The sequence below is a fragment of the Labrus bergylta genome, chromosome 5, assembly GCF_963930695.1.
Source record: "Labrus bergylta chromosome 5, fLabBer1.1, whole genome shotgun sequence".
Lineage (NCBI taxonomy): Eukaryota > Metazoa > Chordata > Actinopteri > Labriformes > Labridae > Labrus > Labrus bergylta.
In genome coordinates, this window is record NC_089199.1 from 3,603,050 (window position 1) to 3,615,184 (window position 12,135).

Below are 12,135 nucleotides of genomic sequence, written 5' to 3' on the forward strand. Positions count from 1 at the left end.
AGGCAGGTAGTAATCAGTGTTTGATGCAGTAATATGTCAGACAGCAGAGCATGTTTAAAGTCATGGTGCAGAGTCATATACACACACATGGTGAGCAGAGACGACCACCTGGCTGTGGATCAATATCTGCATATGTGTGTGTGCGTGTTATAAGCGTGTGTGACTCTAAAAATAGGTGACGGGTTTAGAGCACACATGGAAACCAGAGATTTGAAGATATGAATGAACCTAATGATAAATAGGTGTGCTACTGTAGAGGCCTGTGCATGTGTGATTTTCCTGTCTATGTGGGTGACGATGACGATCATGCAACAGGTCCTCACCCAGTCAACGATGAGGATCTTGCTGACGTTGAGTTTTTGTTGGAGCTGTTTGGCAGCGATGGCCACAGAGTTGAAGAAACAGAAGCCCCTGTGGACAGACAGACACATGTGTTTGTCGTACATCTTCAGCAAATTAATATCATAGAATCCCCATATGGACCTTAGGAACCTCTAAGACAAGTCTCTAAATCTGTGTTTTCATGTGGTGGCTCTTCATTCCAGGTTGTGATAATCATAGCACTGACTTTAATGTGCCAGTCGTAGAGAAACTCCTGCCAGGCAAACATTTAGTGCAAATATTTGAGGAGTTTCATTTCAAGTTGTTTTGTATTTAATCTTCCACTGCTGACAAACAAAAATTGCTTTTCATATGAGAACATTATGCCGAGACCAAATTTTCACCTCTTGAGAAATGCAACCCCCAACACATTTAGTGACAAACAGAAAACTGAGATTATCATAAAGCTCTCTGCACATTCCTGACGATAACAGAATAAATCGCTGGTGTTATGTGTGAGATGATTTCTGAGAAATGAACTCACGACCTGGCGCAGCATCTCCCCAAACACTCGCTGTCGACAGTAAAAGGTATGCAAAAAAAAGTGTTGATGCATGAAAAACAATGGAGGAATGTTGGAAGTGGCAGTGTCAGCATGGATTGTAAACTGTGACTGTCTTTATGTTTGTGTACGTGTGTTTGTGTGGACGGTATATCATATGCTGTCCAAACTCTACTCTTCAAGAAAAGTCATTATCATCCCATAAATAACCAGTGACATGTACTGCTGAGCACACACACAGTCCCAGCTGAATGTGGTTACTTGGCTAATGCCTCCTATCAAAGACACTGATAAAAATCTAGACACACACACACACACACACACACACACACACACACACACACACACACACACACACACACACACACACACACACACACACACACACACACACACACACTTCTCTTTGAGGTGCTTTGCTCAATGTGTTGAAAGTTTCAAAGAAACTTGGTGGAGGCAAAGACTTGCCTCAGGCATCAAGCAGGTAGCACACATTACACAAACCAAGACACCTATTCCAAGACAGATACACACGCACGAACGCACGCTACTTCAGAAGCGTAGGTGATCTGTAATAAATCCTTTGAAACACTTTTGGGAGACCTCCTGGAATGTGTGTGTATGTGTGTGTTTGTGTGTGTGTGTGTGTGTGTGTGTGTTTGTGTATAGTGCTGTACTTACTGAGGGTAGGAGTGACTTGCGTGGTGTCCAGGGGGCCTCACCACTGCAAAGCCATTCTGCAAGAGGAGAGCAAAAACTTTAGCACCTTTCAGCTGTTACCACTGTTCACATCTGTCATGACCACACCTGGTTATTCTGATTATAGACTCCACTTTTTACTTCACAAAGGGGGAGCTGACAAAGCATTTCTATACTGTTTATAATATTGTTTACCTAAAAAAACGGTTGTACTGCAGCCCTGAAATGCCTGAGAAAGAAAAAAAATTATTTGCTGATAAGGAATTTGGGCGATTAAGACACACCTTCAGCTCTCTCTGTGCCACCTTTAGTGCCAGGTCTGTGACACATCCTGCTGCGATACGGGAAGCTGCTGACGTGTGAAGCTCATTCCAGACTGTATCATTATCAACCTGTTTGTAAAGCAGAGGTGAAACAAACAGTCAGTTTAAACATGACTTCATAAAACAGATCAGGAATCCTCTTGACTGATCGACATATAAAAGATTGACCTTATTCCCATCAGACTGGTGAGCTATATTTCTGAAAAGGGAACCGCTGTTGACCAATAAAGGGTCAGCTATTGACAGTTCAGTCTATGAGGATTTCAAGTAATCTACTGATGTTTTCTTTTGATTGCACATAAAAACAATGATTACATGTAAAAACATGTCTTACAGTGAAGTGCTGTACATTCTTGTGATGCATTAAAAAAATGATTGAAGATCGACAGTTATCTTTTTAGTTGTTGCAAATACTTTAAGTGCTGAGAAAGTTCATTTTCTCACATCAACATTCTCATCTTTTCTCTTCGTAAACCATGCCCTGTTTCTTTTTCCGATGTAACCCCATGTTTCAAAACTCGCACTGGTGGTGTGCCGCGGAGGAACAATGAAATAAGAGGAATTTCTTTTATCACAGACTCTGCCATCTTGTTCCAATCAACTCTCTTCACCAGAGCAGCGAAGGGCCGGAAATCCAGGCAGATCAGTCGTCTTATCAACTGACACCCAGCCTCCTTTTTCTTCTCCTTCCTTCTCTCCTCTCCTCTCCACCTCTATTATCTGTCTCCTCTCGTCTCATAGTGCCTCACCACAGTTTCTCATGGCCATTATAACCTCTGCTCTTCAGAACAGAGAAGAAACAAAATTCCCAATAGGTTTTTTTTCCTCTAATAAGTTTCATCTAGTTTGCTCTCTTATCTCTACATCGTGTCTTTTTTCTTCTTATTCCAACACCCATTCATATAGTTTCACTGGCACGCAACACTTCTTAACGTACAGCCCCTTTTCCTCTTCATCCTCTAGTTTTTCCTCTACCACATCTCACCTTAACACAGCCTTTGATTTTGATTGTGTTTTTAAGTAATCTTTGCCAAAAACAATAGCATTAGCAATTTGTGGTGCTATTAGCTTAATTGTGTAATGGAGCAATCAGCCATGTAATGTTTGCTGTCCGGTAATGCAATTACATAAGTGGAAAGATTCCCACATGACTTTTGTTTGAAAGTGGTCTTTGCTGTGTGTGTGTGTGTGTGACGGTGTGTGTGTGTGTGTGTGTGTGTGTGTGTGTGTGTGTGTGTGTGTGTGTGTGACGGTGTGTGTGTGTGTGTGTGTGTGTGTGTGTGTGTGTGTGTGTGTGTGTGTGTGTGTGTGTGTGTGTGTGTGTAGCACTCACCCCAACTCCTCCACAGGGTAACATCACAAAAATCCGTTGAGATAAGATTCCTGCGGGCGATAATGTATGTAATGGATCTTTGATGAAATGATGTTGATTTTGTTATTAAAGAGTTTTTGTTGTCATTATTATAATCTACAGTTTATTACCGGTCAGCTTGCGGTTGTCCAGCTTGAGGCGGTTGAGCGGGTTGGTGCCGAACAGGAGAACATGTTTCTCTGAATGAACCGACTGCAGCTCTTCTAGAGTTGCCTTTCTGCTGCGGACACGCTACATAAACATACATAATTACTTAATAAAGAAACAACTTTGGAAAGACTTTTCTGCAATTTGTGTAGTTTTTGTGTACATTAATGAGCCATACCTCACACTGGCTCCTAAGACCTCTTTCATGCAGTCTGGACCAGATACTCTGTACCCTCCCAGCATGCTCAGGGTGGCGGCTGTTGTCCCCACAGGAACACTGGTGCTTCTGCATCTGAGCATCATAAGCCAAACCTACACACACACACACACACACACACACACACACACACACACACACACACACACACACACACACATACACACACATACACACACACACACACACACACACACACACACACACACACACACACACACACACACACACACACGTTAACAAGTTTTCCATTAATTTTAACTAAAATACATCACTGGCTTAAGGTCTTCAATGGCGTCTTTAATCTTTTATGCTGGTCAGAGTTGCCCCTCACCTGTGGTGTAGTGTAACTGGACATCTGTGGCAGGGCTGGACAGCGACAGCGAAGATATGTTGCTTGGTGCATGTGGAGAAGGAGGCAGGGAGGTGGAGGCCGGCGAGGACTTGGTTCGAATCAGACGCTGGTGAGACCAAATTCCGGCAGGCACACCTAGATGGTCCAGCTGATGACCCTGTCTAAGGATCACCTGTCTCTATGGATCACAGGGGAGGTCAGAGTATGAAAAAGATTTTGACAGCAGCACAATGAAAGGACTAAGAGTGTTTAAAAGTGAAATGTCTCTCCCCAGTACGTTGTAACTACTTCTTATTTGGCTAATGTAAATTCTGTTTTTCTGGAACAAGCAACTGATGAAGACAATTCAGAAATATGCTCCAAACTCTCACTTCTATCATGAGGTAAAAATAAAGCTACAGCGCCCTCTGATGTCCTAAACATGGAACAAACAATTGCAAGCTAAACTCCTATAATGGTTTGTATTGTTTAAGGAGTACAAGAAGATCTTAACTGGTAAGGAAAAGACCGAAATCAATACTGATGCCTCTTCATGACCTACGACACAGCACACAAGACAATCAGCATTAAGATTGTCCATATAGTTATCTTTAAAGCCTGATAGCTTTGCTGCAGGGTTGATGAAGAGTTTAAGCACACATGCTGCAGAAACAGACGTTCTCCACAGAAAGGATTATAGATAAAGAAACATTTAACTGCTAAACGAAAGCAGGATGAGCTACTTACACATGTATAGCAAAGAAACAAGAGTTACACATTTGTCCAGAACGTGAAAATATTGACACAGACCAAAAGTTCCTCAAAGGAGCTTTAAGCTTAATCCTTTCTCAGAGAGTCCTTGTTAAAATATTTTTTATGAGAAAAAAAGAGCATTGAAGTAATCAGGAGATTACTTTTACAGGACAGTTATTACTTGTCCATTTGGAAAGCTGTGTGTGTGTGTGTGTGTGTGTGTGTGTGTGTGTGTGTGTGTGTGTGTGTATAGTATTGTACCTTCTTCTTTTAAAGTGTGTGGTTGTGTGTGTGTGTGTGTGTGTGTGTGTGTGTGTGTGTGTGTGTATAGTATTGTACCTTCTTCTTTTAAAGTGTGTGGTTGTGTGTGTGTGTGCGGATGCAATTGTTTAATTTAGTACCTGGCTGAGAGAATGTGAGGACTCAATCAAGCTCTCCCGTGAAGAGGTACTGGACTCTGTGTCGTAAACTGAGTCTGTGCTGGCATTGCTCTGTCTCCTGCAGTAGCCTTCATCACCCACTGAGCCCGGCTCGGAGCCACATGCGGACCCTGGTCCCGAACCAAATTCTGATCCGGTTTCCTCCAGGTCCATGTCCTCCGAAGGGATCTGTTTCAGGTAAGGATTGAAGGTTGCTATAAAGTCTGTGTTTAAAAGTGTGTACAAGTCTGAAAGCTGTTTACGTATCACAATTTTAAAAAGAGATATCCATACACAAATCCACACAAGGACTAAATCCTCTCACCTTGCTCAGGGGTGCATTCTGTTTGAACCTCTCCAGCCCACGGGTGTATTGCTGATGCAGCTGGGGCTGGATGTGCGTCTCATGGATTGCTTGCAGTGTAATTTGCGAGTGGCTGTAGGGAGGGGGCTCTGAGCGCGTTCGCTCCAGGGGTCTGTGAGAAGGTAAGGAAACAAGACCTTCCCTTCTGGACAGGTGAGACTGCTGCTGCTGCAGAGGAACGGGGTTCAAACCATGAACTGCAGAGAGGAGAAAGAGGAGACAGAAAAGGAGGTTAATACAGATGAAGGCAGAGGAGACGGGGGGGGGGTAAGGGGGGTAAGGGGGGTAAGGGTACATGATAACATTGGGAGGAAAAAGTAAAGCACAATTAAGAAGGAGATTAAAATAACTAAACTATGAAGCAAACTTCAAAGAAAGGATGGTAAAGGGAAAGAATATAGTCCAAGAAATAATATTGTCAAAAAAGTTTATATTTGACCCAAAAAATGAAAAAAGAGTGCAGGCGGAAATAGATCAAAGCTGCATGTCAAATGCATTGCTTGCATTAGAGTGCATCTCAAACCTGCAGCACTGTACTAGAACTCCCCAGTAGAGGGCGCTCTTGTGCTTTTATAACAATAAGGACAATGAAATATAGAATAAGAAAGAGGATATCAATGTTACAGTAAAACCTCTAATAAAAAAAATAGTGGATGTTTGTCACAGCAGATATTTTGACTTGATAAACACAGAGTAGTGCAGGTGTGTCAGTAAGATTTTTTTTATTTATTTTGGGTGTAAATTGATCACATACAGGCTTTCTTATGTGACTTGACTTAAGGGTTTTGAAGAAAAAAAAAATCAACAAAAATACTTGACTCAAAATAAACATCGACTATTGGCAGAAAGAATCTTGTCCCAATCATCACATTGAGAGACAAACTGGGGCTCAAAAGCTCAACAGTGCAAACACTGCGATAATGTTAATGTGGAGAACAACAGCCCTGGGATTCAAATATGGTGAACATGAATGTGTCACTTATCATATTCTAGGGCCCCAGCAGGGTGCAGTGGTTATGTTAATCATCGACAGCAATGATCAGGGATAAAATGTTTTCACTCAACAGTGTGAATAAAGTAAATGTGTTTATCTCTGCTCGATAAGACGATACATTCCCACATGACTACGATCAGTGACGAAACAATTGAAACATTGAAAGACTTGGTTTGATGTTTTTCAGTGGGGTGAAGTGTTATTCAGTCCAATGCAAATAGATAATTTAATCTTTTTCGGTTTTTTTTAAGTACATTTGTGGACATTTTTTGCCTTTATTGGAGAGGACAGCTGAAGCTAGTCAGGGAATGTTGGGGGGAGAGAGTAGGGGATGACATGCAGCAAGCGGCCAAGGTCGGTTTCAAACCCACAGCTGCTGCGACGTGGACCACAGCCTCCACATGGGGTTAGGGTTAGGCTTCATAACCTCTAGGCTATCAGCACTCCCCACAGTCATCTTTTTGATTTATGGAATTGAGTTAAAATTATAACAGTGTTTTATTTTTAAATATCATGACCTTGTGTCATATTTTTTCCAAGGGACGAGATACTAGGGTTCCTGTGAAAATACTTTGACATTATTTATATAAACTGAATATTATACACCAATATGTCTAACTTTGTCTGTTGGTTAAGAAACATGTTGTTTTAATTAATAAATAAATCTTAGTATATCTCACATCTTGGGCTTTTCAAAGCTCTGCATTTACTCTTAGAAGAACGTATTTCATTCCCTGAAGAGACACAAATTAAAGCCAATTAATTTATAATAAGGGATTAAAAAAACACTGTATGACAGAGCTCTGTGTGTCATCAATGCTGCTGTTTTAAATTAATAACTAAACAATTCAACACATGATTTTTTTTCCTTTCATAGTTTCTCTGTGATTGTCACATGTGACTGCACATGATGTTCAGACATCTGTTGGGATTGACACTCGTTTGTTTTTTAAATGCTAAACATTTCTGATAAGCTCAAAGGAAAATGCTGTTTTTGATATGAGGCGACGTCTCCGAGCTAGTTCAGGCATTCCACTCGAGCTGCACTAACGCACACACTGGACGTGCCTCATTCTCTACAATCACCTGACAACACCTCCTTCCAATTTGAGGTCTATTTAAGCTGCAAGATGTCCGGTCTCTCTCTCTCTGCTCGGCCCTATCACCACCCCATAGTTTTTCTTCTATTGAGCTAATCTATGCTTACTGGCAAGCCACCTCACTTATGGGGTTCTCGTAATGGCTTAAAGGTCAATGTCAAGTCTTACAAGATTGAAGAAGCTGAGCACAGTATGAAGAATAAGCAGCAGAACCTCAGTAAACCAGTTCAGAACTTTAAAATCAGGCCATTGACGGGTTTGTACTTTGTAGTTCTATTCTACCAATCCAGAGCCTTGCAAACTAATGAACCTGGAACCTTTAAGGTTAACGGATATGGATCGAGGAATCTTTAAACCCCGAACAAAAATGTATTTTGACATCAAACTCGTTAAAAGCAAACTTTGAAGCTTGATGTAGAACCAGCAGATTCTGTGTTCTCTTTAAAGCATCCACAGCTTTTGTTGAAGATGATCTGAAGGCTTCATCAACTTACAACAGATGTCAACCATCACTACTGAAGTCTTTCTCTCTTTAAGCTGCTTTGTGTTGTCCATAGGTCACAAAAACTGGGACAGACAGTCCTCTGTAGAAACAACTTTAAGTAATAAGATGGATTTTCTCCTGCAGCCATGTGGCACTAATGTCAGGTCAAAACATTCTGAAAGGCTTCACCATGAAATACTATGGCCTTTTACTTAATTGTACATTGCTTTGGCTAACAGTATCTACCCAAAACAAAACTAAACAAATACAGTATAACTCACTTTATTTTTGTCACAAAACCACAAGCTGTGTTTCATATCAGAGGTATCAGTAAGGTTCATCCAAAGATTTTTTTTTTAACATAAATTAAAATGCTAAGGTTAAGCATTGCAACGATAGTGCAAGTCTTCAGTTTAGTCACAGGTTTACTTCACCATGCTGTGTGTATGTTGGGTTTGATTACCTAAAGTCATTTCTTACTGTACCTCAAAGAAAGAGGCTTTTACTGTGACTGATAGTTTTAATCAATGTGAAACTGCAAAAGAGAAAAAAAAAATGCAAGCATATGAAATCCATCAGTTCCCCCATCAAGACTGAAGACTAAAGACTAAATAAAAGCGTATGCTTCACATCTTTTATGTGCTGCACAAAAGATCAAGTTGCATAATAGTTGTTGCAGAATAAAAAAACATGTTTTGTGTTGTCTCTTGCATGACCAAATGAATGTGTCTTGTACATGAGCATATTGAGTTTTTTTTTTCTTTCTGAATGCATATTTAGAATTGAATAACTCACAGGAGACAAGTTGTGAGTGCACTATTCCAGTATGTGGCTCCAATATGAGCACCGGCTGGAGGCGCTGAGCCAGGGCTGGATTGGTTCCATCCAGAGGCAGGAAGACCTGATGCAGACCAGGTACTGCAAACGGCCTCGCTATTCGAAGGTCGGCCTGGGAAGAGGAGAGGTAAGAAATGCTTAAATTGTCAGCAACTTAACCCACATGAGCACCATGGCTTTTTAGTGCATTGGGTGTGGCTCAATAGGTTGTTGAGAGACTCATCAAACATTTTAATAATGTCATCAAGAGAGTAAACTACCTCATGACTGATTCATGAGATATGAAAGCACCACAGAGACCAAGAGGGAAGTGAAAGCTGATCATAAAACAGGTTTCTAAATTTGTTTAGCTCTATTTAAGACATTAAGGTTTAGATATACTGTACATTTATAGCATACATTTGTATCTATGTGATCTAAGACCTTGCTTTATCCTCTATATAAAGTAGATGCAGGATTATAATTTTGGGTTGTTATATATAATGTGCACAAAATAAAACAGATTGCTCACCTGTGCAGGAAGTCCAGCAGTGATGTTCGGCATAGCAGACGAGTTAGGAGGCAAAGTGAAATGAGCCAAACTACCATCCTTCAGAAGCAACCTCTGTACCTGAGAGAGACAGATAGACTTTCTATAGGTTATCACATAAAAGTGATTACATCATCCCCCAAATATAGAAACAATTTAACTTCTTTCTTTTGTGCTTTACACCAAGTCTGATGGGCTGAGCCTTAAGTGTTTTTTTTTAATTAAATCATATTCGATTAAAAAAGTCAAAATAAGAGACTTATGTGTTAAAGACTGTGAAACTGATACTCCTGTTTGTAAATAGCAATGTGATTTATAATAAGTGTGCAAATATAAAATTGATTTATATTCATTTAATTTTCTTTTCTAATCTTTATTGTGCAAACACTGAACAAAATACACATAACAGAAAGATTTAGATTCTATTACATTAAAGGTAAAATATTAGAAGAAGAAGGTAGAACAAAGGTTGCATGCTTGTGTGCTTGGACAGGACACTAAACTCCAACCTCACAGCTCATCGTATTCTTAAAGGAGCGATATGTAACTCTGACACCTAGTGTTCAAAATTGTTACTGCAGACCAAATTCAAAACATTGAAGAGAGCTGTCTCCCCCTGCTCCCTCCTTCCTAGAGTCAATGCGCACAGGGGTTGCCATGTTGCAGACACAGAAGCTTCAGTGTTTATCCGGCTCTGCAAAGGTCCTGAAAGCATCTCTCAATTTTTTAAAAGCATATCAAATATCTATCCTAGTTTCACCATGTTTCTGCTCTCGGAGCTGATTAGAAAAATGCTGAGGCTTTTTTAGGTCGGGTAGAGTCAGTTATATCTGAAGCAGTTTGCTTGACCGCTTCCATCGCTGCAACACCTGTTAGTTTGCCGTTTTCCTGGCAAATCGAGGGGTGTTCATGTGGGGGTTCCTTAAAACCGCCTAGCTTCTCTGATCCATTCATACGGATCATTATGGACTGAAATCAACATTTAGAACGAGGACATACTGGCTGCTGTACTGTTGTCAGGGAAGCGAGCACGTCAACATAGCATGTTTCCTATCCTGACATAGCATGTCTGACAATATAGAAAAGTCATTTTATGATTTAATTCAGTAGAAATCCCACATATTGATCCTTAGAGTGGATAAGAAAGTCTGCTTAACTACTAGTCTGCTTAGCCCCTCGACTTTGGAACAACCTGCCTGAGGAGATAAGGCAGGCAGAGTCAGTGGCATCTTTTAAATCACTTCTTAAAACTCACTTTTATAGACTTGCTTTTATGTGATTTCTCCTTTTAAATTTAAACTAATTGTATTGCTTTTAACCTTTTTATCTTTCTCTTCTTTAAATGTTTTAGCCTTTAAATGTATCCCTTCCTGTATTAATTGTCCTGTTTATCCTTTCTTTTTATCTTCATTCTGTGTTTACAGCCTGTGATGTGATGTCGTACCACTCTCCCTCAATTTTAATTTTGTTCTCTCCTGGTTGATTTTAAACTAATCACTGTGTTGAACTGCCTCTCCATACCTGCCTGTTGAATCTGTCTTATTCCTGTTATTTGCATTTTTACAATTTTGCCCTCTCTGTTGATCTTTGTTCTGTTGTTGTGTTGCTGTATTTGCTCTGTCTGTCACAGCACTTTGTAAACATTTGTTTTTAAAGATGCTATATAAATAAAGCTATTATTACTATACGGTAATATGAATATAAAAAAGGGCTCACCTCATGATTCAGTGGGAGCGCCCCGTTGTCTGAATGGAGGCTGTCATTGGGGGAGCTGCAACCCGATGCTGGGTTGCTGCTACTGCTGGTGGACGAGTCTGGGTGACAAAATTGAGACATGCCCATCAACTCATCGACAGTATCACAACAGATGCTTTCATAGAGCACCAAATGACACACAAAGCAAACTGTGTCAGCACAGTATGTCTTGAGAATAAACTATTAAGAAAAACACATCTTTCAAGTGTGTCTCGTAAAGTAACAGCGATAGAAACAGCACATGAAATCGCATCGTCCCAGCTTATTTTAGATGCTATACCCAGAGTTTCTGTCCTGTGCTTCATGGATGGAGGGGCACTGATTTTTCGATGAAGTGGGTTTGGCCTCGAACTGATGAGTTTCTTTATCTTCCACTTCAGAATGGGCTCAGAGACTGTATAAACACAAATACACACAAATGAATGAAGAAGCAAACACAAAAAATGTATACAGAAATAATCATCGCTTAGTTCTTTTAAAAAAGAAAATTAATCTTTGAAATCAGAGAGCTCGGTAATCAACGGACGGATTTCCAACATCTTCGACATCACAACAATGTTCTTACTCAGTAATGCACTACAATGTAGCATCCAAATTCCATAAAGCAACTGTAGCATAGCTGAGCCAAAACATATACTGCAACCCAGGTCAGCAGCATGATAAGAGTGCCATGTTTCCATTGGTCAGCCTCCATTATGCCCAAACAAATAACCAATCAGAGGCTGGCTTACAGCAGATAAAAAGCAGCTTTTTTTAAGCTTAGACAAGGAAAGCAGTGAAGGGTGTGTCTGCTGGCACCTAAGGGTTCTAGGGCAAGTAAATAAATAATGGTATTTTGAATTGTTAGTGTACTCGCGGATATGTACAGGAAGACGAAACCACTCCCCAGACCTGCTCCAGCCTCTCACACAGTTCATTTTACACA

The 12,135-nt window shown here is 40.4% G+C and overlaps 1 protein-coding gene across 2 annotated transcripts in view; it reads right to left on the reverse strand.

Annotated features, from left to right (window-relative positions):
- The window catches only part of LOC109993810 (histone deacetylase 7), a 46,224-nt gene that overhangs the window by 13,631 nt on the left and 20,458 nt on the right, over positions 1-12,135 (reverse strand). For both annotated transcript variants that reach the window (XM_020646901.3, XM_020646902.3), the window contains exons 6-18: positions 11,491-11,604; positions 11,172-11,269; positions 9,438-9,536; positions 8,885-9,038; positions 5,473-5,708; positions 5,130-5,336; positions 3,976-4,174; positions 3,603-3,736; positions 3,388-3,508; positions 3,239-3,288; positions 1,867-1,974; positions 1,565-1,620; positions 324-411 (exon numbers count right to left, since the gene is read on the reverse strand). In XM_020646901.3, the coding sequence (XP_020502557.1) occupies positions 324-411; positions 1,565-1,620; positions 1,867-1,974; positions 3,239-3,288; positions 3,388-3,508; positions 3,603-3,736; positions 3,976-4,174; positions 5,130-5,336; positions 5,473-5,708; positions 8,885-9,038; positions 9,438-9,536; positions 11,172-11,269; positions 11,491-11,604 (1,664 nt within the window). The remainder of the gene's footprint in view (positions 1-323; positions 412-1,564; positions 1,621-1,866; positions 1,975-3,238; positions 3,289-3,387; positions 3,509-3,602; positions 3,737-3,975; positions 4,175-5,129; positions 5,337-5,472; positions 5,709-8,884; positions 9,039-9,437; positions 9,537-11,171; positions 11,270-11,490; positions 11,605-12,135) is intronic.